The 27,731-nt window shown below is 39.4% G+C and overlaps 2 protein-coding genes across 6 annotated transcripts; one reads left to right on the top strand and one right to left on the bottom strand.

Moving 5' to 3' along the window:
• The first annotated feature begins 1,607 nt into the window (after positions 1 to 1,607).
• Positions 1,608 to 18,159, top strand: mier3b (mesoderm induction early response 1, family member 3 b). Of its 5 annotated transcripts, XM_086031504.1 has the most exons (14): positions 2,226 to 2,240; positions 3,033 to 3,057; positions 3,949 to 4,089; positions 7,408 to 7,553; positions 8,611 to 8,733; positions 8,806 to 8,929; positions 9,602 to 9,675; positions 9,762 to 9,834; positions 9,920 to 10,062; positions 11,408 to 11,489; positions 12,036 to 12,130; positions 12,212 to 12,339; positions 12,425 to 12,600; positions 14,478 to 18,159. In XM_086031504.1, exons 4-14 carry the CDS (start codon positions 7,455 to 7,457, stop codon positions 14,933 to 14,935), a joined length of 1,575 nt encoding a protein of 524 aa, XP_085887630.1. In that variant the 5' UTR covers positions 2,226 to 2,240; positions 3,033 to 3,057; positions 3,949 to 4,089; positions 7,408 to 7,454; the 3' UTR covers positions 14,936 to 18,159. The 5 variants fall into 5 exon arrangements, with proteins under 5 accessions (XP_085887626.1, XP_085887628.1, XP_085887630.1 ...); XM_086031500.1 differs by lacking the exons at positions 2,226 to 2,240; positions 3,949 to 4,089 and adding an exon at positions 1,608 to 1,731; XM_086031502.1 differs by lacking the exon at positions 3,949 to 4,089 and having other exon boundaries at positions 2,214 to 2,240.
• Positions 18,160 to 22,358: 4,199 nt separating this feature from the next.
• elac1 (elaC ribonuclease Z 1) lies at positions 22,359 to 27,657 on the bottom strand. The gene is made up of 5 exons (XM_086030918.1): positions 27,402 to 27,657; positions 26,295 to 26,501; positions 26,160 to 26,218; positions 24,626 to 24,836; positions 22,359 to 24,203 (listed from the first exon to the last, which is right to left on the bottom strand). Exons 1-5 carry the CDS (start codon positions 27,556 to 27,558, stop codon positions 23,707 to 23,709), a joined length of 1,131 nt encoding a protein of 376 aa, XP_085887044.1. The 5' UTR covers positions 27,559 to 27,657; the 3' UTR covers positions 22,359 to 23,706.
• Between the last annotated feature and the right edge of the window lie 74 nt (positions 27,658 to 27,731).

Here is a 27,731-nt window from a genome sequence, read left to right as displayed (position 1 = left end):
ATGTTGGTAGGGGTTACGATTTTTCATCAGTGCTACTCGTGGGCCACATAGCACAATGCACTTCCTAACCAGATGTATGACAAAAATGCCATTTTAAATATGTACATATGTTCACAGAATACATGTCCCTAAGATATTTTGTTTTTCATAATGCATTTCACAATATATGTCCAAAAATAAATAACAAAATAACCACATACTGTGATCCGCCCCTCCAGGGCTCTCTTGCATAAAAAATGATCAGTCAAGGACGGCATAAAATTGCTGAAAAAGAATCCAATATTAAGTGCAAGAAATCGTTTTGTGCATTTTTTTCCACAAAAATCAACTATCAGGCCCACTCAAATTGTACTATAGGACAGTATAAGATCCAGTGCGCACAACTAAGACATGTCTGCCATCTAGTGGTGATATTACAATTTAAAGCTACAATTGATGCATAATTGCAGATCCGCAAATTTACATATTCGCTTTTTTCTTTTTTTTTTTCAATAATGTTTAAATATTTGGGGGTTTTCCTTTTTTTTTTTTTTTTTTTTTTTTACTCCATTTACCCTCCATTTTAGCATTTTGGGGAATTATTTGGATTTGAAAAGAAAAATTCCCACTAATTTTAGTTTCAATTTTTTTTGTTTGTTTGTTTGCTTTGGTTTGTTTTTTGTAAAATAAGGAAAGCAGCGTGGAGCCCCGGCCGTAGCGGGTTGATCGCTATTTCTATCCAGCCAGAGATTCAGCTCGGCGTCGCAGTGCAGGTGGGCATCAATTTTCGGATAAACACAGCCTCGACATTAAAGGGACACAGTTCAATTTGTGTGCCTATGTATGTGTATTCACACGTGAGAACTTCCACCGGTGTGTGTGTGTATTGATAAGTTTCTTAATTGGCTAGCTGTCTAAATGTAGAGTCCGCAGTCTCCACACTCGTGTGCTAAGGGGGTATCCAGCACTTGGCTCAGTTTCACACAGCAAAGCAAACCAATCTGCTGAAGTTCTTTACGCCTAGGTTGGCCTTTAGGCTTCAACTGCAAAATATGATAACCCTAGACTATTTATTGGGGGGTGAGGCTGGAACAGAAAGCAATCAGAAGCAATAGTGATGTCTACACTTGTCTGTATTGAGTGAATTTAACGGTGGTCATCCAGTTCTGCCCTGCCCAAGGCTCGAACCAAGCGACCACGATCTCCTTGCTTGAGATGTGCTTAGCACTAAAAGCTGGTCTGGCCGTGAGCTGCCATACATTACATGAGCACCACCCCAAGTCAGCATGAGTATTGACTTGCAACCAATTTCAGCAAACTTAAAGTCAAGTAGTGTGGTGACCATAGTCAGTGGTGAGGCGGCGATCTAGCGCCCTCTGACCAGCGTCCTTTGACGGACGTACACACACACAGCCCCCCCCCCCCCCCCACACACACACATACGCACACACACATATATATATATATATATATATATATATATATATATATATATATAATCCATCCAGATATAGATCCATCCATCCATCCATTATCGATACCGCTTATCCTCACAAGGGTCACAGGGCGTGCTGGAGCCTATCCCAGCTGTCTTCGGGCAGTAGGCGGGGGACTGGAATGTGGGAGGAAACCAGAGTACCCGGAGAAAACCCACGCAGGCACGGAGAGAACATGCAAACTCCACACAGGGAGGCCGGGGCTGGGATCGAACCCACGACCTCTGAACTGTTAGGCGGACGTGCTAACCATATGGTAATATACAGTAGGTTACCATAAACGTAATATGCATTTTTCGTTTTGGTCAACAGAATGTCAAATGGAATTTTTAAAACCTCTCTTGTACTGCGTCTCATTAGCATGTGAAAGTGTACCTAATGTTATGATCGACGTGTGTCGGCATTTGACACATTTTCGTAATAATCGCAACGTCCATGTGCAAATGGTTGACGTAGATTTCCAGTTGATACCTTGCCACAGACCCAGTTGCATATAGTCTCGTCGTGTGGAGCATTATCCGAGAATTCGCAGTGGTGTTAATTTAAACCGTATTTTACGCCAAGATTCGTTGTTCATTTTTTAAACAAATAATAATACATATTTTAATGTAAATCTACGATTTCGCAAAGGATTCCCGTTAATCTGCGGTGGTTTGAATGGCGTCACGACCTAGGCGTTCGGCGCGTTCTCTGATTGGCCGAGAGCCGTCATCCGGGTACTGCGCTAGGACTGGCTCATTAGCTAAAGGTACCAATATGGCGGAGGTAAGAGGGAAAACAGGGGAGAAGCGATTGCTCTCAAATCAATATTTTTATCATTTCACGTCGTGTTTTCTCACTGTTTTGCTAGCGATTGGAGAGATGGTGTTTTTTGCCGGCCGTATAGCGTGACTCACGTCAAAAATAATGTTTATTATTTAACCGGAGATGTGCCCGAATGTCTGGAGGGATCCTTCACTACAAGGCCGCTGCTCCTTCGCTCTCAGCTGCTTGGGTATAGCGGTGGTGTAAATTGATACGTAAATTTTAACATTTGCTTGGGGGTGGAAATCGTATTAGATGTGTTTTTTAGGGGGGTGAGTGGAAAAAATACCGTCATCTTAAGTCGTTTATTCGCCACCGCGTTGTCGTCACCGGTAACTCAAAAGCCGTCAAATGTTACACCGCGCCAAACGAAATGTTCATGTTTACATGCGTCGACGTTTGAGGGTTTATCATCAGTGCAGTGTTAGCTCGCCGGTTTACTAGCGTCGCTTACGAAAGTCACTTCGTCTCTCAAAACGTCTCCCTGTTATTTTTTTGTTTTAAAGTTTTCGTGTCTCTCGGTTGCCATTTATTGAAGAATCTTGTGACTGAATTTGTCGATATGTCGTATCCATATACGTCTCCTGTCGTATTAGGCGCCCACTGTCGACCAGGTAACGGTAAATGCTGCTTTTCCTCGCTCATTTCTGACCACATTTTGGGAATTAATTACACGTTTTCCTGTATTAGCATTATTATTGTGTATTTTTTATACTCAATTGTAATTTATCATGTGATTTTCCTCCTCCCCAGGCTTCCATTGGGAGTTCAAGTCCAGGTAAGTGTCGTATACGAAAAGGTTATAAGTGATGTTGGTGACTTACGAAGGCTTTTCAGACCTCTGCTAGGAGTAAAAAGTCCACAATTATATTGAAGTCCTAATCAGTGGCATATTTTTGAGAGAGAACTCGTATATTTTCATGATCATAATTGTAATATTATGAGAAAAGAGATGGGTATTTTTCTGCAAATTAGTATCGTTTCAAAAATAAAGTGTGTAATTCCAAGGTTAAAATTGTGAGAGATGTGTTGGATATTTGCGGGGGGAAAAAAATGTTATGGATTAAAAAAATCCATAGTCACGATATTAAAGTTGTCTTTTCAAGATTATATATGCATGTTACATAAAAGAGAAAGTTGTCTATTTGCAGGCCAAAAAAATGGCATTAAATTACAAAGGTTGTAGGCTTTAAAGAAAAACTTGTACATTACAAAAGTAATCGTACTATGTGAAAAGACTTGTGTAGTTTCATGAGAAAGAATTGGGTGAGATTGAAGTCGCCAGTATGAGAACAAAGCTGTATGTTTTTGAGGAAAACATGTTTTGTTTACCGTCATATACTTTCAAGGAAACATTTATTTAGAGACAACTAGTTTTGAGACAAGTCTTATGTCCAATTATTTTTATATATATTACGAAATTAATTTTCCAGATGAAATATTTCTTTCTAAATCATTTTCATAAACAGCCAAGCCAGTTCATTAGGATTTACACAGTCAGGATTTTTGCGGCCAATGTGTGAGTTAAAATACCATAACCAATCACCGATCTGATCACAAATACAACTTATTTACTGTATGTTACTGTATAGTTTGTATATATTTTTTTAAATATGTATTTTATTTTGAAGAGAACAGTGCTTACATGTAAATATGATGGATTTTACAGGCATGGCACTGCACTCGGGCTAGGAGTGCTATACATCAGAAATCTGCGGCGCCTCAGTAAAGCCTCTGCAGCATTTTATTTGATGTTCTCAGTCGCTCAAGCCACCCATTAGCCCCCTGGGAGAGGGATGTTGTTCATGAGGTATCTGCTATCTGTAGTCCCTCCCTTGGCAGGTTGTAACATTTTAAGTAAATTTGTGTACTGTTTACTGAGCATCAACACAAGTATTCAGAACCATGTTTGCCAGTGTAGGAGAGAAAGCAGAGGGGAAAAAGTAAACGTGATTTAAATAAAACATTTATTCATGAACAAATGAGCAGAACTTGATTTTTAGTAATAATGTAGCTGCTGTAGCTATTGCAAAACATCCAATAGAATAAAATTACAACTACATACTTTCAACTTACCACTATAGTTGTAACTTTTCAAAATTATTTTTAGTAAAAAAAACTTGAGTAATAACTCCTGCATGGCAGGATGAAGTGAAGTGGGATGCTGAGATTGTACAGCAGTCTTTTATTGTATTGATGGGCGTGGGACTTTGGAGGCATTTATATATCTAAGACAGTTAGAGCGTTATGAAGTGAGGTCATCATATTAAGTGAGTTGCATATGCATCAAGTCAAATTTAGGTTTATAAATCCCTTAATCACAAAGTCTCAAAGGGCTTCACATGCCCACAGTTGACAAATATTAGCGATAGCCCCTGATCTTAACTCCCGGAAGGGCAAGGAAAAACAAAAATTCTTTATTTGCTTCACACAGGTAATTTAAACAACTTTAAAACTATCATTTTTGGCCAAAGGGAATGTGTATTGTGTCAGCGTATCCAGTAAGCATCGTGGTTAGCCTACTGAACAATTGTTTACAATGCAAAACGTGCACTGGCGTGTTGTTCCATGAGTTGTCGTATATAGCTGTTAACTGGGTGAACGGAGTTACTCTTTGAAAAGTCATAGTGGGGAAACTGTTTGAAAAAATAAAATAAAATAGAATTCGATCACACAAATGTGATGTTGACAAATCTGTAAATCAATTAGAAATCACACAAACTAAAATACAGATGACAATAGGCTGTATTTCCCACACCATGTTAATACTTATGCGGGCCGCCCAAGTAAACAGACGGTCGCCCAAGAAGTTTTCAAGAGAATTTAATAAAAATATTAAAAAAATAAATAACCCCCCCCCCCCCCCCTCCACAAAAAAAACCGGAGATACCGCATGTAATGTTAATTCACCGTCGCTCAGGCCTGGTTTAAAGTGCGAAATCTCAACTGTATGCCATGTTTGGTCTCAATAGGTCAATTTAAACCCTTACTTAGGATAAGTCGATCACGCCATACTTTTCATGATTATTTTTGTCACGTTCGATGAAGAGGTTGTGGTAGCCGTTCTGCTACATGGTCATTCAAATTCTGTCCCCAGATTCTGTACACTGTGGACTGCACTTCTTAAACGCTGAACCGATCATCTACAAAGATAAAATACAGTACATATATAAAATAAATAAAAAGCCTCCGCTGTCCAGTCAGTAACATCCAGTCAGTAACGTCACACATGCTAAAGTGTTTATATGATGTAACATCCACCAATTTAAAAATTGGGTCAGCAGGGACAAGCATTGGTGGCATCTCATCAGTTAAATGAGGAGAAACATTTCGTCTCTTCAGTTTCATTTGTGTTTTCGAACGACACAACACCAGGCCACTTACAGATGTTGTGAACGCTTTGAGACTTTGCAGGACGCTGCCTTTTTCTAACCATTTTAACCGGAGGGAGGATGCGTTTTGTTTGGTCAAATAGCACTCAAGCTGTCATGCCCTCAAAACATAAGACGCACGTAAATCGAAGTCAACCCTTTTATTTTATGGGAGGCACATATCAGACAGATATAGTGGCTTGCATGACAGGTCACCCGGACTGCCACCATGTGCCTTTTTTTCTTTTTAATAATCATAACCTTGTGCGTATTCGTCTCAATGGGCTCTTGAGGTGGAAAACTGACCGAAAACTATGCACACCTTGTGTGGCTTGCTGAAATTACATTGTTGCCATCTATGCCTGCTCTCAACCTCGCCGCCCCGCTCCCAATGACTAATGAAAACGTAGCCATTGTGTCGTGTATTTTGATTGATATTGAAAGCAAGATTAAAAAACATAATTATTCGTTGATTTCAAATCTGACTATTTATTCAACTAGCAAGAGTTAACTATTATATTACTATTAAATAAAGAACCTCTTAGGGCCAGTGTGGCACACACACAGATATACACACTTTCATTTAGAGAAAAAAAAGACAGTAGAAGTAGTAAAACGGGATTGAATATTAATCTAACTCAACAGGAAATTTTTAATGGCGTCCCCGTACGTCGGTCCGGGAGGAGTGGCCTAGAAGATTAGAAGTATACAGTAATCCCTCGTTTATTGCGTTTAATTGGGACGATTTTTCGTCTAATTCAGATTGACATCTACATTTGAAAAAATATGTAGGCTACTTTGCTTCTCTTACATTTGATAATTCTATATAGCAGCACTACTGGAAGCGTTTCTCATTTGATACATTTTAAAAATGGTTCAAGTAAGGCAAAATCTACTGCGCGACTTGCCGTCGAGTAGGGCTCTGCAATTAATCGAAATTCAATTACGATTATTACACTCCACGATAACAAAATTGGCATAATCGTAAAAAACAATTATTAATATACATTTATATCCAACACACTGTTTGTTTACACAAGAAAATCATACTTGAGTTTTTACATTTGCACCTTTTAAAAAAAAACAAAAAAAAAAAAACTAATTTTATAAATTTTTAGTCCAAAAGAAACTTACATAATTATGTTTCAAATGTTTCAAATTATGTTTTTACATGTAAACATTTTCTTATGTACCAAAAAATAAATGATTGTTTGAATGGGAAAAATGTCCTTGCATATTGAAAATCGTAGACTCAAGCTTATCCCGTGGTGATATCTGTCTCCAGCCCTCAACCCCATTGAATGCCTGTGGAGTGAGCTAAAGAGGAGAGTGCAGAGGGGAGGATCCAGGTCGCTCAATGACTTGGAGAGATTATGCAAAGAGGAATAGTCGTATTATGCAAAGAGGAATAGTCGAAGAGCTCTCTTTCTGTATTAACGCATCTTGTGAAAAAATTATAGATTAGGTGCTGATTTGTTGACAGTGGGTTGTACAAAGTAGGGGTGCACAATATATATATATATATATATATATATATATATATATATATATATATATATATATATATATATATATATATATATATATATACATATATATATACACACACACACACACACACACACACACACACACACACACACACAGTGGGTATGGAACGTATTCAGACCTAGTTGAGTCACCCCCCTCCGTTGAAGCAGTAAAAAATATATTGCTAATATTTTTTTTTTTTGTCTTTCTCTTTCTTTCTAACACAGTTGGCTCTTTGTCATCAGAAGATCATGACTTTGACCCGACTGCAGAGATGCTAGTTCACGAGTACGATGACGAGAGGACCCTAGAGGAGGAAGAATCTCTGGAAGGTGGAGGCAATATCAGCTCTGAGATTGCAGATTTGGAGAAGGTAAACTTTATAAATCGCTAATCACGTCTGTGAATTATTTCTATTTTCCTCATTTTGGAGGCTGACTTACCCACATGTGCAGCCGCCCGCCGCTAAGCTACGCAAACACAATATGTGAAGTATATTGCAACAATGGTAAAGCTGCACACTTAACAGCATGCTTCCAGGTAGTCAGTGGCCGGCGATGGCTGAAAGGGAGCATTTGCGCACTTGGCAAGAAATGGAATAACGTTTTGATGTATGCCGCATAACTCAGTCCTCACATATTGAACATCCATTTCTTGGATTTGTTAACATTTGTGCTGCAAAATTTTAGGATCAATATTAGGGCTGTGCGATATGGACACAATTTCATATCTGTATTTTTGCCAGATATCTCTAATGATACTACAATATTACTATGGGTTCAGTGTAAACTAAAGGTTGTTTTTTTTTTGAAAAACACAACATATCAATCCAAAAGGATGTGGAAATTGTAGGGTTTTTAAAAAAAAAAAAAAAATTTATTAGAACTTGACAGCTATCAATTTTAACAGTGAGCAATACATTTACTGCAATGGTGCTTTGATGATAAAATTATGATACAAAAGAAGTGTTTGTTGTTCCGTACCTATTTTTCCATGCATGACCCTAGTAAAGATAAACAGTTCCAAATACGGATGATGTGTTGTGTGGCGTGAAAAAAAAAAAAGTTAACCATTCATCCTTCACAATGTTCAACTATTAGATGGCAATGCACATTTCAGTTTGCATCTGACGAGTCAAATTCAGATAAAAGCAGAAAATTATTGCATATCTTTGCGGTATACATATTGTATGGGTGCATGAGTCAATATCGCAATACAGATATTTTTTTCAATATATTGTGCAGCCCTAGTGAGTAGTTAACTTAATAAACTTTCCACATCCTTTTGGATTGATATTTATTTTTTCCTTTAAAAAAATGCTTAGTTTTCACTGCGAAATATCTGGCAAAAATATAGAGAAATGACATTTTGGCCATATTGCACAGCCCCAATGCAGACTATTAAAAATTTCCCTCCATCCTCTTCAACAGGAGGGTAACATGCCTCTGGAGGAACTGCTGGCAATTTATCGCTACGAGGCCTCGGCTGGTTCCAGTATAGACAGCTCCTCTGGAGACCTCACAGACGAACTGCCCGACATGACTTTGGACAAGGTGAGCATCACCCGCCTCTCCGTAAACTATTTCCGACAAGATCGTTGGTCAGCCTGACTCATTTCTTCCTAGGAGGAAATTGCTAAAGACTTGTTGTCTGGCGACTACGAGGAGGAGACCCAGTCGTCAGCGGATGACCTCACCCCTTCGGTCACCTCCCACGAGGCCACCGATTTCTTCCCCAGAACACTTCGATGTAAGCAACATACACAAATCTATCCGTCCTCATCTTTAATGTTTTATTATTAGCTATATTTCAAGTTTAATTTATATTTTTAAGAAATACTTTTTTTTTTTTTTACAAGATGTTTATTTAAAACAATGTCATTGTATAATTAAAGTCATTCTAAATAATACAATAAATAATATAGATATTTATTTGTCGTATTTATTTATTAGTTATTTTTATTGTCATTTATAATCAGATATTTTTGAACTCTTTAACGAGGCACAATTAATTAAACATTAAGTTATTTACTTTGGGAAAACCCATCCATCCATATTCTATACCACTGTCCGAGCCGATCCATTCACAGGACAGACACAATGAAATGCATTCACACCTCTGGAGAATTCATTCTTCCATGAAGCTATCATTCATGTTTTTGGAGCCCACACGCAAGCAAGGGGTGAACATGCAAACTTCATACAGTGGGAACAGAGGTGACATTTTAACCTCCAACCGCAACTGTGAGCCAGACATGCTAAGCACTACCCAACTGTGTGGCCCCAATGGTAAAATGATTTTGATATTGGACTTTTGAGGTTGCACTGTATCCAGTGAAATGCAAATATATCCAAACAATGCTTTTCAAATGCAATATAAAAAAAAAATGCAACAGTGGAATTAATGTATTTATCCCTTCAGCCAACGCAGTCTCCGATGGGGATAAAGATTCTGAGTGTGATGATGATGGTCCAAGTCCAGAAGACTCCAGAAAGGTACATAATAGATTACGTTTTGAAACATCAAAACATTTATCTTCAGTAATTAAATGTTCAATTTGTGTTTTTAATTGGATAAAAAGGAAATAATGGTGGGCACTGAGTACCAAGCGGAGGTTCCTTTCACCATCTGCCACTACACAGAAGATGAGAAAGGTAACTACATTTCTTGTTGTCAGTGAACTCACCCTACTTTGCAATATTGCTGTTGGTCAGTGCTAGCTACTCTTTTGTTTTGCAGTGTATGATGATGAAGATGAGTTAATGTGGAGCCCCGGCACACTGTCAGAGAGCAAGGTCAGGAGCTTCCTGACCGACGTGGTGTCACGGACAACGGACGAGAAGGCGACGCACGACAAACTACATGTTCGAGACAATGAACAAGTCAGTTTACTTCTTCATATGCACAGTGTGAATTGACCTTGACAGAAAAAAAAAAGGCATATGCACATTTTAGGAACAATATTACACAATGTTACGGGAAGTAGGGGAGTAGTTAGATTTGTCTTTTCACACAAAATGGATGGAGAAATCGCAACACCCGAAGCAGATAGGTTAGAACAAAGAGTGTCAACGTGGATGCACACAACACTGTGGAGCGTTCACATCTTGTTGATTGGAACGCTGACTGTGGTTAGACATTGTCTAACAATACACGTAATGTGAAATTTAATTTTTCAGTTATTTATTTAGGTACACTTACAAACAACGATTTTACAAAACAATTAAATGTCAATGTCTTATGTAGCAATATCATTTTTTTGGGGGGGAATTTTCGCTTTTACTTATTTCTTGAAAATGCAAATGGACTGAGGCGTTTTAATTTTTGTCAAATTCCACAAACTGACGCCTTGGGTTGAAATGCATCTTTTCTTTTGTTTTGTTCTATATTCTGTTTTAGAAAAAAAAAATCAGTTCCTCTTAAATTGTACACTCTTTCTTTTTAAATCTGTTTTGCAGGTTGTTAGCTGTATACATCATTTTAAGGAGGTTATATATGGGCTGAAATTTGTGCCACTAGAAACTGAATCTGAATGATGTAGATTTGAATAGCTAAACTTTAATTGAAAAATTGAATTTGAATTACATAAATTAAATTTGCAATGTTTAAGTAGAATCGTTACTTTAATACAACTTAATTTGAATTATAGAATTTAAATTCCTCACTAAAAAATCAATTCTGTATATTTTCCCCACATTCAGTTTTGCAAATTCAAATCTTTTCTCACAGATTCTGTTCGCTTGACTTTTTATTCAGTTTCACAAGTGAAAATTCAAATTTTCAATGCACAAATTCAGTTCGTATGACGAACCATATGGACACTTGAGGATAAGCAATCTCCTCTTTGTCCAATTATTACCTTCGTTTTGAGCACGTGACACAAGCTCTCTGGAAGAAGTGTTATTTCCTAAGCGGCGCTTAACATTTATAACACCTTTGTGGTACGAGAACCGAAGTGCTAGTCCCGGTTCCACTCGGTTCCCGATTCACGGTGCTCAACCCTACTGAAATGTGGGCTAAGGTACATATTCTACAAGGCAAGAGGAGGGCATCTATTTTTCAAAACTGGATTACTCCGAGTGTCCAGTATGTGAGGGAATATGGCTTTTTCCATCGATACCACTGCTGTACTTACTCCCCATTTAACATTATTTAGCCATGTGATCACCACTCCAGTCCAAATCATGACATAGGCTTTTTCTCAACCACTTAACTCTCATCACACAGGCTTTGCTTGAGCTCGTCAAGTGTAACTACAACACCCATGAGGCGCTTGAGCAATACTGTAGCCAACTAAAATCCTCGAAAGGTAAGACAAGTCAACAGGTCGTGCATGACAAAAAACTTAAATGCCTTTACATGAATTGAAGTAATTGCAAAGGGGTGGAAAATGTCTGTTAAGTTGCCAATGAATAAAGAATAGAATTCAACTTTCGTTGCAATTTGCATCCATCTAGAAGTGCTTCAGCAATATATAGATATGTGACAGATATACACAGTTTGAGGACTATACACATGAATATAAATTATGGCTATGTAGGCAATGAACAGGTTATATATATGGCTGTAATATGAAGGCTTTAATTGTGTAAATATAGTATATGATAGATAGGTTATAACAGGCTATAGCTATAGGTGCAATGTTTCCCTGGGAAGTTAAGATGTTGAATTTTGGCAAGTATAAATGGAAACAATTAAGCAGATATCCATGCTGAAATAATACATTAAAAATTCTCAGACCTAGTTTGCCAGATTTAGTTCATCTTAATTAACTAGATTTTTTTTTTTTAAACAAAACTAAAGCATCTTTAACATTGACGTTGATATGAAGCTGTCGTTTTGATGATGCTTCCAGAAAAATCGCCCCCATGGTCTGAAGAGGAGTGCAAGAACTTTGAACATGCTCTGCAGATGTATGACAAGAACTTCCACCTCATTCAGAAACACAAAGTGAGTCTTGCTGCGGTGGTGACAGAAAAAAGCTGATTTGGTGCATAACCGGTTTGTTTTATGGCTTTCTTACCACCTCAGGTGACAACACGAACGGTAGCGGAATGCGTAGCATTTTACTACATGTGGAAGAAGTCGGAGCGTTTCGACTTCTTTGTGCAGCAGAATCGCTTTGGGAAGAAAAAGTACAGCAGCTATCCCGGTGTCACGTAAGTAGACGTCCACGGCGCAGTTATGCTCCGACAAAAATGTCAATGCTCATATGAAACAAAAACCTCACGTTTTGGTACCCAGAGACCTGATGGACCGGCTCGTTGACGAAGCGGAGGGTTTGGCCGTGGACAGCTCGTCGTCCGTGTGCTCGGGTGGCGGCGGCGGCGGAGGTGGAGGAGGAGGAGGAGGAAGGATGGAAAGCACAACCGATCAACAGCTCAGCCTGCTCAACTCCATCACTGCCAGTGACCTCACAGGTACACACTGCATCTCTTTGTACCCAATTAGACAATTGAAATTAGTAAGTAATGCAAACAAAACACATTTGATTGGGTCAGCTCACGTTTATAGATGGTCCGCCCCGTTCTTTTATCCAGTCCACCGAACATTCACATTAAGAATCCTGTAATATTTGATCGTTTCTTACTTTTTTTTTTTTTTGCTGTTCCACGTTCCCAAAATTTGGTTGCTTAAAATGTTTTCTTTTCCATTCAAAAATTCATTCATTCAAAAAAAAAAAAAAAAATCACAACAGATCCAATGTTACGTCACCATGACGACCTGAGTGTTTGACAAGAGTTGGTTCTACTTGTGGAAGCGGAGGCCAGAGTGTGGGGAACCAAAAAGGCCTTTGACAAGAAAAGTCACAGACTAAGCACTTCATGTACTACAAAGACCAGCATTCCTTGCGGTTGACCATTCGCAGTAGGGGTGTAACGGTACGCTAAATCATGTTTCGGTTAGTTTTTTTTTTAAGGTTTGGTATATTTTCAGTACAAAAAAACAGATTTAAAAAAAAAAAAAAGAAATGTTTATTTTGAAAAGATGACAAGTAATGTCCTTTTTTTAAAAAAAAAATAAAATAAAATAAATTAAAGCGAACCATTCGGGTGATATTCTAAGAAATTACACCAGAATAAAAATACACAACGATAAAGATCTCTTAATTTTGTAAATTAAAACACTGAAATCTTTAAACGCTCAGCAGCAACAGCCTATGACACATACAATAACAGTTACAATTATTACTAACTATATTAAAACTATTTTTATAATGAAAAAAATACAGTAACTTTAAAAGGTCTTTATGAAATTGTATACACTTTTTAGGCATTGAAATCTTTGAATGTTCAACAGCATATTGTAACGAATTGGGCTATCAGTGTTGTGGTCGGATTTGTGTGTTGCTGAGTAGTGATGTTTCCGACGTTCATGAATGCATCGTACGGCAAGCGAGTGGAGCAGCGGAGAAAGAAGAGCGCGAGCAGTTGTACTTGGATTAATAAAGACGTGATAATTAAACTACGCCTGACGGCGTCTTCCTGGAAGACGCTACAATATGATAAATCTCGCTATTTAAGTTTGACGTTTTTGCTCCCTCGTCTAAGAAATATTCAGTCGGATGATGCCGTGCATGTTAGACGTGCTACCTGCCGCCCATCTCATGTAGCAATGTCGGCACACAATTTTGGGGCTTAACCACGTACTTTTCCCCATCGGCGATGTTAACGGGACAGCCAGAATGTTCCCAAACAGGAAACCGCAGTGTAAGGGGGGACATTCGAGCTCTGGCTCTTTTCTGGCTCTTACTTTTGTGCCGCCACTCTCCTCCCCCGCATGCAACTGTCAATAGCTCCCGTGCGTAAGCTCGCGCTAATAAGTCGACCGAACCGAACATGCCATACCGAAACGTACTAATACACCCACGTGTACCGTTACACCCCTAATGCGCAGAGTGTCTCGATCGTGTCTGTTTGCGCGCCGGCAGTATCTTTGCCTTTTTTGCCCTCCTCACCTTCTCCATCTACCTCTCAGCAGTCATTTTAAGTACAGCATCTTAAACTTTTACTATTTTTTACTTATTTATTTTTATTATGTATTTTCGTTTTTTTTACACAAAGTATTTTCACGTCAATTTCGACGTTAACTGTGAAATCAGGCATACGTGGAAATTCGTATTACATTGCCAGTGTAGGAACGGAACTCGTTTGTAAATTGAGGACTTCCCGTGTGTGTATTTTATGTATTTTTTTATTATTATAAACAGATTTATAAGTGGGTTTTTTTTTTTTGTGTGTGTGTGTAAATTTTCAATTCTCTTTGAATTGAAATCATCTGTTTCTTTTCTTTGCAGCTCTGAGCAACAGCGTGGCGACGGTGTGCAGCCCGGCCGAGGTGACGTGCTTGGACTCGTACAGCTTCCCCCCACTGGAGAGCCTCCACCGCAGCTCCCTCAACCACGACGAGTCGCTGGGCTTCCCGGCGAGCGGTGCCGACGCTGACTGCCTCAACATGCTGGATGCCGGTTTCTACCACTCGGAGCTGGGCCAGCTGAGCGGAGTGTGCGTCGCCAAGGAATGCGAGCGGCCCTCCAAGAGACTGAAGATGGCGCTGCCGGACTCGTTCATAGGCGACGTCTCGGTGGGCAACCTGGCCGTGGACTTTGAAGCGCGCCGGACCGCGCCGCACCACCACCGGATATCCGGCGCCAAAATGGCTGTGTCGGTCACGGACTTCGGCGAGCCCAACGGCTTTTTGGGCGGGCACGCGCGCCACCATGCGCAGCACGCCGCGGCTCTTCAGTCCGACTGATCTTCCTCATCCTCTTCCTTCCTTCCCCCTTTTTTGGGTGTGTACATAAAAGACTGACCTCATGTTATATATATCGCTATATATATATGTACAGAAATATACTTTTGTTTTCATTATTTTTTGTGTACTATGACATCAGTGATGTCTCTCATATAGAACTAAAATCTTGATTTCTCTCAAGAGTTTATAATAGCCATTTTTTTTTGTCGCCATGGTAACGTCCATGTACAGTGTGGTCAACAGCACCCTGCCATTCTTTTCCGCTGCCAAAATCATCTTATTTAGAAGGTGCTTATTTAAAGTGGTACTTTTTTTTTTCTTTTTTTTTTTTAATCAGTGTTCGGTTTACTGGTACGTAGCAGAAGACATGTTGCTAGCTTTTTTTTTTACCTGTTCTGATTTGTCTGTACCCGTTATGACAAGTGGCACTATATCATGGCAATTGGCCCTGCGTTTTATTTTGTTTTTCAACAACAAAATTGAAATGAGAAGTCATGGAAAACAGTAACAACCAAATGTTTATAAAGGGATTTGGTTGGCCAAAAAAAAAAAACTATATCTTTTGAAAAAGAAAAAAAAAATAGGATGGATTTCCTGACAAAATGAAAGGAACCAATCCATTTGGCGAGAAACATGAAGACTTCAACTAATTTGCTTTTGGGGGGTGCCGCACAATTATGACGCAAGACCTGTGCACTATGTAATCCGCAAATGACAAAAATAATAATAATAATAATTGTACAACTAGCACGCTTAAGTCCCAAAAGACTGACTGACACTTAAAGAAGCGCAGAAATGATCTGCCTTGGTCATAATGTTGTGCGTTTAACCTGGTTGTTTAATATCCAACAGTCAGTCATTATTTTGGCTACCATTCATCAAGAATGTTCTAATTGGCTAACTGGAGCACTTCTCTAAAATCCAGTTGTAGTTCTTTGTTTTCATCTGTGTAAATGTCCTCATCACAGGGGTTAGCAAAGTTAGCAGAGGTTTAACTGGTGCACTTGCAAAGCTTAAAATCCAGTTGTCCTTAATTGTTTTTCCCATTTTCATCATTTGTACTTCGTTTTGGCCACAATTTCTCGAAATTTTGATTCCCTGAAGAACCTTGGTGGTTAATCACAATCTTGGCATAAACAGCATGTCATTTGAATGTGCTGATTGGCTCACTGTTTAAAAACATGTTAACATAAAATTACGTGAGTTTTGATGTTTTGTAAATATTCTAATTGGCCTGCATAGTTTGTCATGGAGCAAAATTCGGATTGGATTTGAAAGACCTTCGCTCATAGTTTGCGTTGTACAATAATCCTGCTATTTAGTATTCTAATTTGTTTTCCGACTGCACGACAACAATGAACCAAAACTGCATTTTAACCACTATTTTTGACGTTTCAATTTGTTCGATTCTGGCCGGAACACAATCTTCCCGCCACTTTTGTTCACCCAGGTAGCCGTAGCTCATGTTTAGCAATGTTAGCATCAAAAACAATATTGTTTAAACAGTATGTCATAGTTGATGTTTTGTTTTGTTTGGGGTGGGGGGAGGGGGGTTCTTTGCAATGTTAGCGTAAAGCCAGAAATGACGTCATGTTGAAAATGGCATTGCGCATCGTTTTTTTTTTTTTTTTAAACACTTGGTAGAATTAGCATCACACTGACACTTTTAAGAGTTTTGTATGTTTTAGGTCACATGTGAATTTTTTTTTTTTTTTTTTTTTTTTTTTGGTAGTGTTTTCCAAGAATTTCAGTATTAAGTTTGATGCTTGCACTGCTCTGTGTGTTTGTGTTGCGTGCGTGTGTGTGTTGAATGTGGAGCAGAAAGTGATTTTGGAGCCACCATGTTTTAGCACGAGGGTCTTCACGTATCTATGCATTGTGCCACGCGAAAGGTTCATTTCAGGGGCTGTACATGACACTCTGTGCGTGTGTGTTGGCAGTTATGCGCGCACTTGGGGCAACTCATTCATGCTTTCCATGGCATCATTAATGTAAATAAGAATTTAGCAAGTAGCCTTTAAAGTTTAATTACCTGACCTCTAACTGTCAATTTGTGTGCATACAAAGCTTATTGTTTTTAAATGGCCATACATTGTAGATATGTACAGAATTTTGAGGGGTTTTTTTTTGCATTATACTGGTTGACTTGCGATTGTTTGGCTTTTTCTTTTTCTCCCTTTATACAGTGGAGCCTCCAACGTGGAACACAATTCCTGAATGTTTTGAAACCACCTGAAATGGTTTGAGTCAAACTGTTGGCATTCTGAAAAAACACCGTTTTTTTTTTTGGGTGCTTTTTTCCTCGACCCCCTTTGGCTATTCTTACAAATGTGGCATCACAAGAAAAAGCCAAGAGCCCGAGATGCTCATTGAGTTAAAGTCGTACAATTTTCTCCAAATACAATTTCGTTTAGGGCGTTGACCTTCATTGATTCCACTGTATTATGTTTCTTCCCTCCAAAAGTTAAGCGAAGATGCTCTGGCAAGCTTTATCCCCGCATGCCCCCCCCCCCTCTCTCTGTGCCCCTTTCTCCAGACTGTAAAATGCCACCTCTGATTATTCTTGTCATTAGCGTTAACATAAAAGAGAGGAGAAAAGAAATCTTCCTGTATTTGTCTCGATGGTAAAGGGATGTCTGCTGCTCTTTGGGAGATGACATTTTGTACTTTTGTTTCTTGTATTGTTTTTTTTGTTTAAAAAAAAAAATGCAGTAGGTGGTGGGTAGCGGTGCAGTGCTATTTATTATTTCACTCTGTGGTTTGTACAAACACTTGTCAGAATGTAAAAGGCCATTTTAGAAGTGGTTGTTTTTGTTTTTCCACCACCCTGTGAACTCTGGAAAAATGTGATATTTTATTGATGTACGAGTGTGTGTGTGCGTGTGCGCGCAAGCCGGAACGAAGCAAATTTTATTTTATGTTTTTAGTCATTTTACATTTAAAAAATAATTAAAAAACAAGAATACCTTTGTGAATAAAACCCCTACAGAAAAACTATATCCAGAATTCTAGACAATCAAAAAGGCATCATTATGAGAAATGTTCCAGAACAGACGTTATCTTTATTGTTTATAATAATTGTACATAGAAGTGTTTTTGTTTGTTTGTTTTTTGTCATTTGTTTGCTCTCTTCTTACTCATTTTGTTAAACGTTTTTTTGTATTTTCTGTTGTACTTTAATACCTTGTGTACAGATCCAGAAATAAAAGGTCTGGAAAAATTCATATGCTTGTATTTTTTCTTTTTTAAGAATTTAAAATGTTACTATTCATGAATTTTAAAACTAAGCATCGGTCACAGTTCGCCAACATCGGATTGGTCTATCTAGGCCTTAAGGGTTTATAGTAAGCGTAAGTAAAATATAGTAAGGCGTTTTTTGTGGAAAAAAGAAATGACCATGTAAGGCATTTTTTGTGAAAAAAGGGTTTAAAATTAGGGTTAGGGTTAAGAGGTAGGGCTTCAAAATAAGGTTAGGCCTTAGAAGTTAGGGTCAAATTAGGGTTAGGGTTTCAAACTAGGGTTCCGGTTAAGAGGTGGCGTTTCAAACTAGGGTTAGGGTTTTGAAGTAGGGTTTCAAACTAGGGTTAGGGTTTTGCAGTAGGGTTTCAAATTAGGGTTAGGGTTTCAAACTAGGGTTAGGGTTAAGATGTAGGGTTTCAAAATAGTTTTAGGGTTAAGAGGTAGGGTTTTTAACTAGGGTTAGGGTTTTGAAGTATGGTTTCAAACCGGGGTTAGGGTTTAGCCGTAGGGTTTCAAATTAGGGTTAGGGTTTCAAACTAGGGTTCGGGTTAAGTGGTGGGGTTTCAAACTAGGGTTAGGGTTTTGCAGTAGGGTTACAAATTAGGGTTAGGGTTTCAAACTAGGGTTAGGGTTTCAAACTAGGGTTAGGGTTTTGAAGTAGGGTTTCAAACTAGGGTTAGGGTTTTGCAGTAGGGTTTCAAATTAGGGTTAGGGTTTCAAACTAGGGTTAGGGTTAAGATGTAGGGTTTCAAAATAGTTTTAGGGTTAAGAGGTAGGTTTTCAAACTAGGGTTAGGGTTTTGAAGTATGGTTTCAAACCGGGGTTAGGGTTTAGCCGTAGGGTTTCAAATTAGGGTTAGGGTTTCAAACTAGGGTTCGGGTTAAGTGGTGGGGTTTCAAACTAGGGTTAGGGTTTTGTAGTAGGGTTTCAAATTAGGGTTAGGGTTTCAAACTAGGGTTAGGGTTTCAAACTAGGGTTAGGGTTTTGAAGTAGGGTTTCAAACTAGGGTTAGGGTTTTGCAGTAGGGTTTCAAATTAGGGTTAGGGTTTCAAACTAGGGTTAGGGTTAAGATGTAGGGTTTCAAAATAGTTTTAGGGTTAAGAGGTAGGGTTTTTAACTAGGGTTAGGGTTTTGAAGTATGGTTTCAAACCGGGGTTAGGGTTTAGCCGTAGGGTTTCAAATTAGGGTTAGGGTTTCAAACTAGGGTTCGGGTTAAGTGGTGGGGTTTCAAACTAGGGTTAGGGTTTTGCAGTAGGGTTACAAATTAGGGTTAGGGTTTCAAACTAGGGTTAGGGTTTCAAACTAGGGTTAGGGTTTTGAAGTAGGGTTTCAAACTAGGGTTAGGGTTTTGCAGTAGGGTTTCAAATTAGGGTTAGGGTTTCAAACTAGGGTTAGGGTTAAGATGTAGGGTTTCAAAATAGTTTTAGGGTTAAGAGGTAGGTTTTCAAACTAGGGTTAGGGTTTTGAAGTATGGTTTCAAACCGGGGTTAGGGTTTAGCCGTAGGGTTTCAAATTAGGGTTAGGGTTTCAAACTAGGGTTCGGGTTAAGTGGTGGGGTTTCAAACTAGGGTTAGGGTTTTGTAGTAGGGTTTCAAATTAGGGTTAGGGTTTCAAACTAGGGTTAGGGTTTCAAACTAGGGTTAGGGTTTTGAAGTAGGGTTTCAAACTAGGGTTAGGGTTTTGCAGTAGGGTTTCAAATTAGGGTTAGGGTTTCAAACTAGGGTTAGGGTTAAGATGTAGGGTTTCAAAATAGTTTTAGGGTTAAGAGGTAGGGTTTTTAACTAGGGTTAGGGTTTTGAAGTATGGTTTCAAACCGGGGTTAGGGTTTAGCCGTAGGGTTTCAAATTAGGGTTAGGGTTTCAAACTAGGGTTCGGGTTAAGTGGTGGGGTTTCAAACTAGGGTTAGGGTTTTGCAGTAGGGTTACAAATTAGGGTTAGGGTTTCAAACTAGGGTTAGGGTTTCAAACTAGGGTTAGGGTTTTGAAGTAGGGTTTCAAACTAGGGTTAGGGTTTTGCAGTAGGGTTTCAAATTAGGGTTAGGGTTTCAAACTAGGGTTAGGGTTAAGATGTAGGGTTTCAAAATAGTTTTAGGGTTAAGAGGTAGGTTTTCAAACTAGGGTTAGGGTTTTGAAGTATGGTTTCAAACCGGGGTTAGGGTTTAGCCGTAGGGTTTCAAATTAGGGTTAGGGTTTCAAACTAGGGTTCGGGTTAAGTGGTGGGGTTTCAAACTAGGGTTAGGGTTTTGTAGTAGGGTTTCAAATTAGGGTTAGGGTTTCAAACTAGGGTTAGGGTTTCAAACTAGGGTTAGGGTTTTGAAGTAGGGTTTCAAACTAGGGTTAGGGTTTTGCAGTAGGGTTTCAAATTAGGGTTAGGGTTTCAAACTAGGGTTAGGGTTAAGATGTAGGGTTTCAAAATAGTTTTAGGGTTAAGAGGTAGGGTTTTTAACTAGGGTTAGGGTTTTGAAGTATGGTTTCAAACCGGGGTTAGGGTTTAGCCGTAGGGTTTCAAATTAGGGTTAGGGTTTCAAACTAGGGTTCGGGTTAAGTGGTGGGGTTTCAAACTAGGGTTAGGGTTTTGCAGTAGGGTTACAAATTAGGGTTAGGGTTTCAAACTAGGGTTAGGGTTTTGAAGTAGGGTTTCAAACTAGGGTTAGGGTTTTGCAGTAGGGTTTCAAATTAGGGTTAGGGTTTCAAACTAGGGTTAGGGTTAAGATGTAGGGTTTCAAAATAGTTTTAGGGTTAAGAGGTAGGTTTTCAAACTAGGGTTAGGGTTTTGAAGTATGGTTTCAAACCGGGGTTAGGGTTTAGCCGTAGGGTTTCAAATTAGGGTTAGGGTTTCAAACTAGGGTTCGGGTTAAGTGGTGGGGTTTCAAACTAGGGTTAGGGTTTTGAAGTAGGGTTTCTAACTTGGGTTAGGGTTTTGTAGTAGGGTTTCAAATTAGGGTTAGGGTTTCAAACTAGGGTTAGGGTTTCAAACTAGGGTTAGGGTTTTGCAGTAGGGTTTCAAATTAGGGTTAGGGTTTCAAACTAGGGTTAGGGTTAAGATGTAGGGTTTCAAAATAGTTTTAGGGTTAAGAGGTAGGTTTTCAAACTAGGGTTAGGGTTTTGAAGTATGGTTTCAAACCGGGGTTAGGGTTTAGCCGTAGGGTTTCAAATTAGGGTTAGGGTTTCAAACTAGAGTTCGGGTTAAGTGGTGGGGTTTCAAACTAGGGTTAGGGTTTTGAAGTAGGGTTTCTAACTTGGGTTAGGGTTTTGTAGTAGGGTTTCAAATTAGGGTTAGGGTTTCAAACTAGGGTTAGGGTTTCAAACTAGGGTTAGGGTTTTGAAGTAGGGTTTCAAACTAGGGTTAGGGTTTTGCAGTAGGGTTTCAAATTAGGGTTAGGGTTTCAAACTAGGGTTAGGGTTAAGATGTAGGGTTTCAAAATAGTTTTAGGGTTAAGAGGTAGGGTTTTTAACTAGGGTTAGGGTTTTGAAGTATGGTTTCAAACCGGGGTTAGGGTTTAGCCGTAGGGTTTCAAATTAGGGTTAGGGTTTCAAACTAGGGTTCGGGTTAAGTGGTGGGGTTTCAAACTAGGGTTAGGGTTTTGCAGTAGGGTTACAAATTAGGGTTAGGGTTTCAAACTAGGGTTAGGGTTTTGAAGTAGGGTTTCAAACTAGGGTTAGGGTTTTGCAGTAGGGTTTCAAATTAGGGTTAGGGTTTCAAACTAGGGTTAGGGTTAAGATGTAGGGTTTCAAAATAGTTTTAGGGTTAAGAGGTAGGTTTTCAAACTAGGGTTAGGGTTTTGAAGTATGGTTTCAAACCGGGGTTAGGGTTTAGCCGTAGGGTTTCAAATTAGGGTTAGGGTTTCAAACTAGGGTTCGGGTTAAGTGGTGGGGTTTCAAACTAGGGTTAGGGTTTTGAAGTAGGGTTTCTAACTTGGGTTAGGGTTTTGTAGTAGGGTTTCAAATTAGGGTTAGGGTTTCAAACTAGGGTTAGGGTTTCAAACTAGGGTTAGGGTTTTGAAGTAGGGTTTCAAACTAGGGTTAGGGTTAAGATGTAGGGTTTCAAATTAGGGTTAGGGTTTCAAACTAGGGTTCGGATTAAGAGGTGGGGTTTCAAACTCGGGTTAGGGTTTTGAAGTAGTGTTTCAAACTAGGGTTAGGGTTTAGCAGTAAGGCTTCAAACAAGGGTTAGGGTTTAGAAGTAGGGTTTCAAATTGAGTTTATTTGAAAAGCGACAAAACATATTATTGAACATGTCCATGTAAATATGCAAGATTATCGCCAAAGGCTAATTTCCTTCGGCTGGTTGATGTTAAAAACACTGGATAAAATGAATAATACGATTTTATTTATATAGCGCATTTCATAACACGACATTCATTCCATATGGGAAGGAAAAACAATTATTTTGTAATCAGATTTGGTGAATTTAAAAAAAAAAAGGGAAAAATAATAGTAACTGACAGACTATGTATTTTTTAAAATGTCAAATTTGATTGAGTAAAACTAGAAAACACATTTATCTTAGTGTTTACAAATTAATCAAATGAAATAGAATTAAATGCAAAAAAAAATAATAATAAAAATCACAAAATATTTTTGTGGATGATTAAAAAAAAATATACGAAGAGTATAAAAAGAATACCAGCATTGTACATTTTATTTTATTTTTTACATTAAAATCAAAAGCAACATTTTGTCTTTATTTTCAAAATATGTTTTTAACAAAACAAAGAAGCAAAAGTCAATGATCATGATGATAAAGAGGCTGTCTGAGGTGAAGTCTAAAGGCCTAGATAGACCAATCCGACGTTGGCCAACTAGGAAGCGTCGGGTCGACTGTAGGCACGTCGCGCTGGAAAAATACACCAAAACGAGACAGCAACGCTGAGCATTAAAGTAACTTCTGTGCATGCGTGAGATGTAATACCACTCCGTGCCATCGGCGGCGGTAGTCACTATTCCTCATCGTTAGAAAAAGCCAACCGGACGGCTATTGGCCGGGGGCTGATTATAAAAACGTGAGGAATGCATTCAGCTATATTTTTTGCTAATGATGAACTCCCACTCGAAGAAAACCCTCACACTCTTGACACCGTATCGTCAAATACTTACATTGTCAACCCTCGCTCTTGTACTTTTAAGAAGATTAAGACAGCAAAGGCGTGCTCACTGTTTATCCGCATTTGTCACTTCCCGTTTGTGCCCCGAGCGCTAATTTGCTAACTAACAGCCAATCAGAGTGATCAAATGTCACGACTGGCGACGCCGATTCAACAAGCTGAAATGTCCGCCAGACACTTCCTGACGGGCGCCGATGTTACGACGGCGTTCGCTACATCAATCCGACGCTTAACGGTGTCGGATTGGCGCATCTAGGCCTTAATGCACTCTTGAGGTTTGCTGCCATCACGCATGATGACATTTTAAAGTCTTTTTGTTTGAGTGACTTTCTGAGAATGTCAATCAGAAGTCAGCATTAACATCTTGGAAGACCTCATCGCCTTCCTCGTGAAATGACTCACTCGTGTCTTTCGAGAACGTAATCGTTTATGGTGCAGACGATTTGGCTCTGCGAAGAGGAATGTCAATGGTGAGAAAGTCCTCGGCCAGAATGACTTCCACATTGTCGCCGCGGAGAACTTCTTCAGCCTGACGTCCAAGCGCCAAGACGTCGTCGTCGTCGTCTCCATCTCCATCTCCGTGCAGTTTTTCGGGTTTGTACCTCTGGCTGAAATGATACAAGGCCAACCTCCGAGCCCCGCAGGCCCGCGCCAACGCTGCCGCCATCCCGGGCGTACTGTGTCCGCGCTCCGCCGCCTTGTCGCCGTGCGCCTCGCCCAGGGTGGCCTCGTGGACCAGGAGGTCGGCACCCCAGCAGACGGCGAGGCCGTCGCCCGGCGCCGAGCTGCAGTCCCCCAGGATGCACACCTTCCTCCCGGGAATGTTCTCTTCCAGGACCTCCTCGGGTAAAATCACTCGCCCGTTTTCCAGTTGAACCTGGTGACCCGCTTTGAGGCGCCCGTACAGAGGACCTGGCTTCAGGCCTGAGGAGCAACAACCAACTAAATGTTTACAACCCCAACTAGTAGAATGTGAGCAATATTATCTTCATCGACACATCTCTTGTGTTGGGGAACCTTTTTCCTTCTTAGTTTTCATGAGGTCCTCCCTACATTTATGATTTATTTTTTTCTGGGGGCGGGGTGTTGAATAAAAAATTATATATATACTTTTTTTTTGGTTTGTTGGTTCAAATACGTTATTGTAATATGTTATTTCAGTGATTCCCAAAGTGTGGACTGTGAAAGAATCAGTGCCAAAGCACAGTTCAGTTGTATTTACCGGTAAGTTTGACGTTCAATACATTTGCATTTGATCTTGTAGATCCTTTTGTTTGTTTTTCTTTGTTTTATTTGAGCCTAAAGAAGTGTACCTCAAGTTGTGCCAAAAAGAGGCAGTGGCGTACCGAGTTGTTGGAGTCGTTCCGTCTTGAGTCTCCCGGGTCGGTCGCGTTCGTGCACGCAGAATCCGAAAGAGGGAATGCGGTGGAACAACCTGAAGGCTTTCACCACAAACTTGTCGTCTTCAAACAGCAAGTAAGTGTCGGACGAGACGTCCAATGAGATGTTTCTGCCGGGGCGCTCCTGAGGAAGCGGAGGACCGCGCTCTGCGGTCATCTACGGACCAAGAACACATTTACTGCACACAGTAAATATCCAGAAAGCGTGGGTAACAAAATAACAGGAATTTATATAATCGGTATATTAAGTGAGTAACTGAGGAGTACACTACACTCTTCTCCACAGCTAACTCCATTTTGGCCATTTTTGGTCATCATTCAGGAGAGGGTTTTAACTTCATGGCTGCAATAAAACCTTTTTTTTTTTTTTTTTTAATACATATCTCAGAGGTTTATATGGCAATGATTACTTTTATATTATATTACTTTTCATACATCATGAAGACTGATAGATAACATTTACTTACACTAGCGCCCAAGCACTACTTTGTGAGTCTTCTATCAATGCGTGAAGCTCACTTTCTGGGAGGTTTGTGCTGGAGGTTAAGCCTGCTTTCACGGCTGTAACCATCCTGGAAATGTAAAACTAAACCTTGATTCATCTTAAAGATTTTTCTGCACTCGACTATTGAGACCGTCCTAAATTAATGGACTAAGTTACATTTTGACCCAAAAAAAACAAAAAAAAAAAAACCAAAGCGTTAAACATCTCAGGATGTTGGCTACCTCTGCTAAAATCGGCTCCATCCTTAGTTTAACAGATCAGTCAATTCTACCCCCTGAAATAAAATTATTGCTAAATATAATTTCATCAGAATTTGGTTTAGTTTTTCGTGTTTTCTAAAAAAAAAAAAAAAAAAAAAAAAAAAAAAGAAAAGAGTTAAGCCAGCCTTTTAGGAGGGTGATGATATTAAATCGAATTAAAACGCTACATTAGACCAACTCCTACAATCTTTACAATGGGTAAATAATATCTATAAAATCAGTTTAAAAAACACAAATTAATAAAATGTATTTAAAAAAAACTATTCATCCATGTTTTACCTTACATAATTTTTTTATTTAAAATTTTAAAGTAATACAGTCACATACAAATATTTCATTGTTTTATCTAAACATAGTAATTCATTAAAAATGCATAAAAATAAAAGACAATGTATTTAGAACATGAATTTAAAAAAATCCCAATTTCGTTTCAAATGCTGTGTACTAATTAATACAATTGAAAAATATATAGAAAAAAGAAAAAAATCAATTTGTCTAATGTATTTGAAACCAAACATTATTAAAAGTAATTAAAACATTTTTTTTATTATTATTTATATATGCACAAGTCAACTTAATTGTACCAGAAAAAAATGGAGAAAATAATTGTTGTGCCCTTAAACGGAAGTCAACCCAAACACATTTTTTTCAAGAATATGTTCCCAGCATGCCCACTAGTTGTTTGATTGTACTAAAATCAAGAAGGAACACAAACCTCAAGACTGAGCTGACCCTCCTCTGGACTTTGGTCTTGTGTTGGCTCCAGTTCATGAACTGCATACACAGAGCAACATTCAGAGTATGAAAATAATTCAGAATGGACAATAAGCGACTTTTGCTGCATGCTCACCGACATAAGGGAAGAGCAGCTGCGAGCCCGTCAGGCCCAGCGTCACCCGCAGGAAATGGCGGAGGCCGCGGGGCCCGAACACGTCCACGCATTTGACGCAAGGCTGGGGATCGGAGGTCAAATTGAGGCTGATGGTGCAGAGGAGGCCCGGAAGACCGAACAGGTGGTCGCCGTGAAGGTGAGAGATGAAGACCTTGCTGATGCGACCTAAGACACACATATTACTTTAGTGTGAGAAAATAGTGTGAAACAATACGTCATATTTGCACCAATGCAATAAAAGTATTACTTTTGCACTATGTTGTGGCATCTTTGTGTTGTTAATTTCATAAATTGATGACATTTTTTTCATCTGCATTTCAGATTTCCTCTTTTATTGGCGGTCCTTGAGTACCCCTCGTGCGAAGTAACAGTACAAGTAGAAGTTCACTTTTCTTCTCTCCATTAATATGCAGGATACTCACACGTTTGGTTAGGCAGTGTTAAGTTACCCATCCCTTGTATACGATGTCTACAATTTTTTGAAGCGTTTAATAGTTTACTAGCAAATGTATTAGTAGTGGCGGTAGTAGTGATAGCAGCATTGTGGTATTCATCATCGTTTTAGTAGGTCGTTTTAGTAGTAATAGCAGGTAGAAGTTCTTGTGTGTTTGTGAAGTGCTAGTAGTAGCACTAGCATTACTAGTAAGAAATACTAGTGGTAGAAAGAGGTGGTGGTGGAGGCAGTAGTACCTGGTGGTCGGAGGAAAAAGAAGAGATAGTAATACCCAGTGGCAGTAGTAGTAGTAATACTAGTCGGAGGAGGGAAAAGAGTGAGTAGTAGCTCACCAAGTAGAAGTAGTAGTGTAAATACCTAGTGGTAGGGGGAGGTGGTACTTGTGGTGGTGGTGGTAGTAGTAAGTGGAGTAGAGGAAAAAGATTGTACTAGTAGTACCTAGCAGAAGTTAAAATAGTAGTAGTAGCAGCAGCAAGTAGCCATAGCAGTAGAAGTAGGTAGTACTAGCAGGAGGAAAAGGAGTTCCTCGGTAGGAATGCGTTGTAAATAGAAGGTAGTAAGTAGTTGTACTTTGTAAGAGTGGTAGTGAAGTTAGAACGACCCCGACTGACCGGCTCGTATGTGGCTCTTCATCAGCTGAGTCTGCGTCCCTTCCCCGCAGTCAAACAACCAACAGTCTCCCTCGCTGCGCAGCACCAGAGCCGAGGCGCCGCGGTGAGGGGACGGGTAGGCCGAGCCCGTCCCCAAGAAAGTCACGTCCATGGTCATGGCCGCAACAGCACGTCTTTATGTTTTAAATCGCCTTAAAAGCGGCGTTTCATTGCTTCCTTGTTGAACGTTAACACGTGTCGCCTACAGATGACGACAGACGAGCGACGACGATGGTGCATCCGATACCGTAGGATATATCAGTGCCTCGACTCGTAAATCATATCGATAGA

This window comes from Filicampus tigris, chromosome 5 (assembly GCF_054856515.1).
Source record: "Filicampus tigris isolate MCC_2025a chromosome 5, RoL_Ftig_1.0, whole genome shotgun sequence".
Classification (NCBI taxonomy): domain Eukaryota; kingdom Metazoa; phylum Chordata; class Actinopteri; order Syngnathiformes; family Syngnathidae; genus Filicampus; species Filicampus tigris.
The sequence above is the reverse complement of the archived record's forward strand: the minus strand, read 5'-3'. Positions and strand labels throughout refer to the sequence as shown.

What these genes read in the sequence shown, in the direction of transcription:
- mier3b (XM_086031500.1), top strand. Translation starts at nt 1,651, where the DNA reads ATGCAAACTCCACACAGGGAGGCCGGGGCTGGGATCGAACCCACGACC. An exon ending in CTTCCCCAGAACACTTCGAT is followed by an intron (nt 8,930 to 9,601) that starts GTAAGCAACATA and finishes TTATCCCTTCAG; the next exon opens with CCAACGCAGTCTCCGATGGG. An exon ending in CCAACTAAAATCCTCGAAAG is followed by an intron (nt 11,490 to 12,035) that starts GTAAGACAAGTC and finishes TGATGCTTCCAG; the next exon opens with AAAAATCGCCCCCATGGTCT.
- elac1 (XM_086030918.1), bottom strand. Translation starts at nt 27,558, where the DNA reads ATGACCATGGACGTGACTTTCTTGGGGACGGGCTCGGCCTACCCGTCC. An exon ending in GAAGAGCCACATACGAGCCG is followed by an intron (nt 26,502 to 27,401) that starts GTCAGTCGGGGT and finishes TGTGTGTCTTAG; the next exon opens with GTCGCATCAGCAAGGTCTTC. An exon ending in GGAACGACTCCAACAACTCG is followed by an intron (nt 24,204 to 24,625) that starts GTACGCCACTGC and finishes GTTGCTCCTCAG; the next exon opens with GCCTGAAGCCAGGTCCTCTG.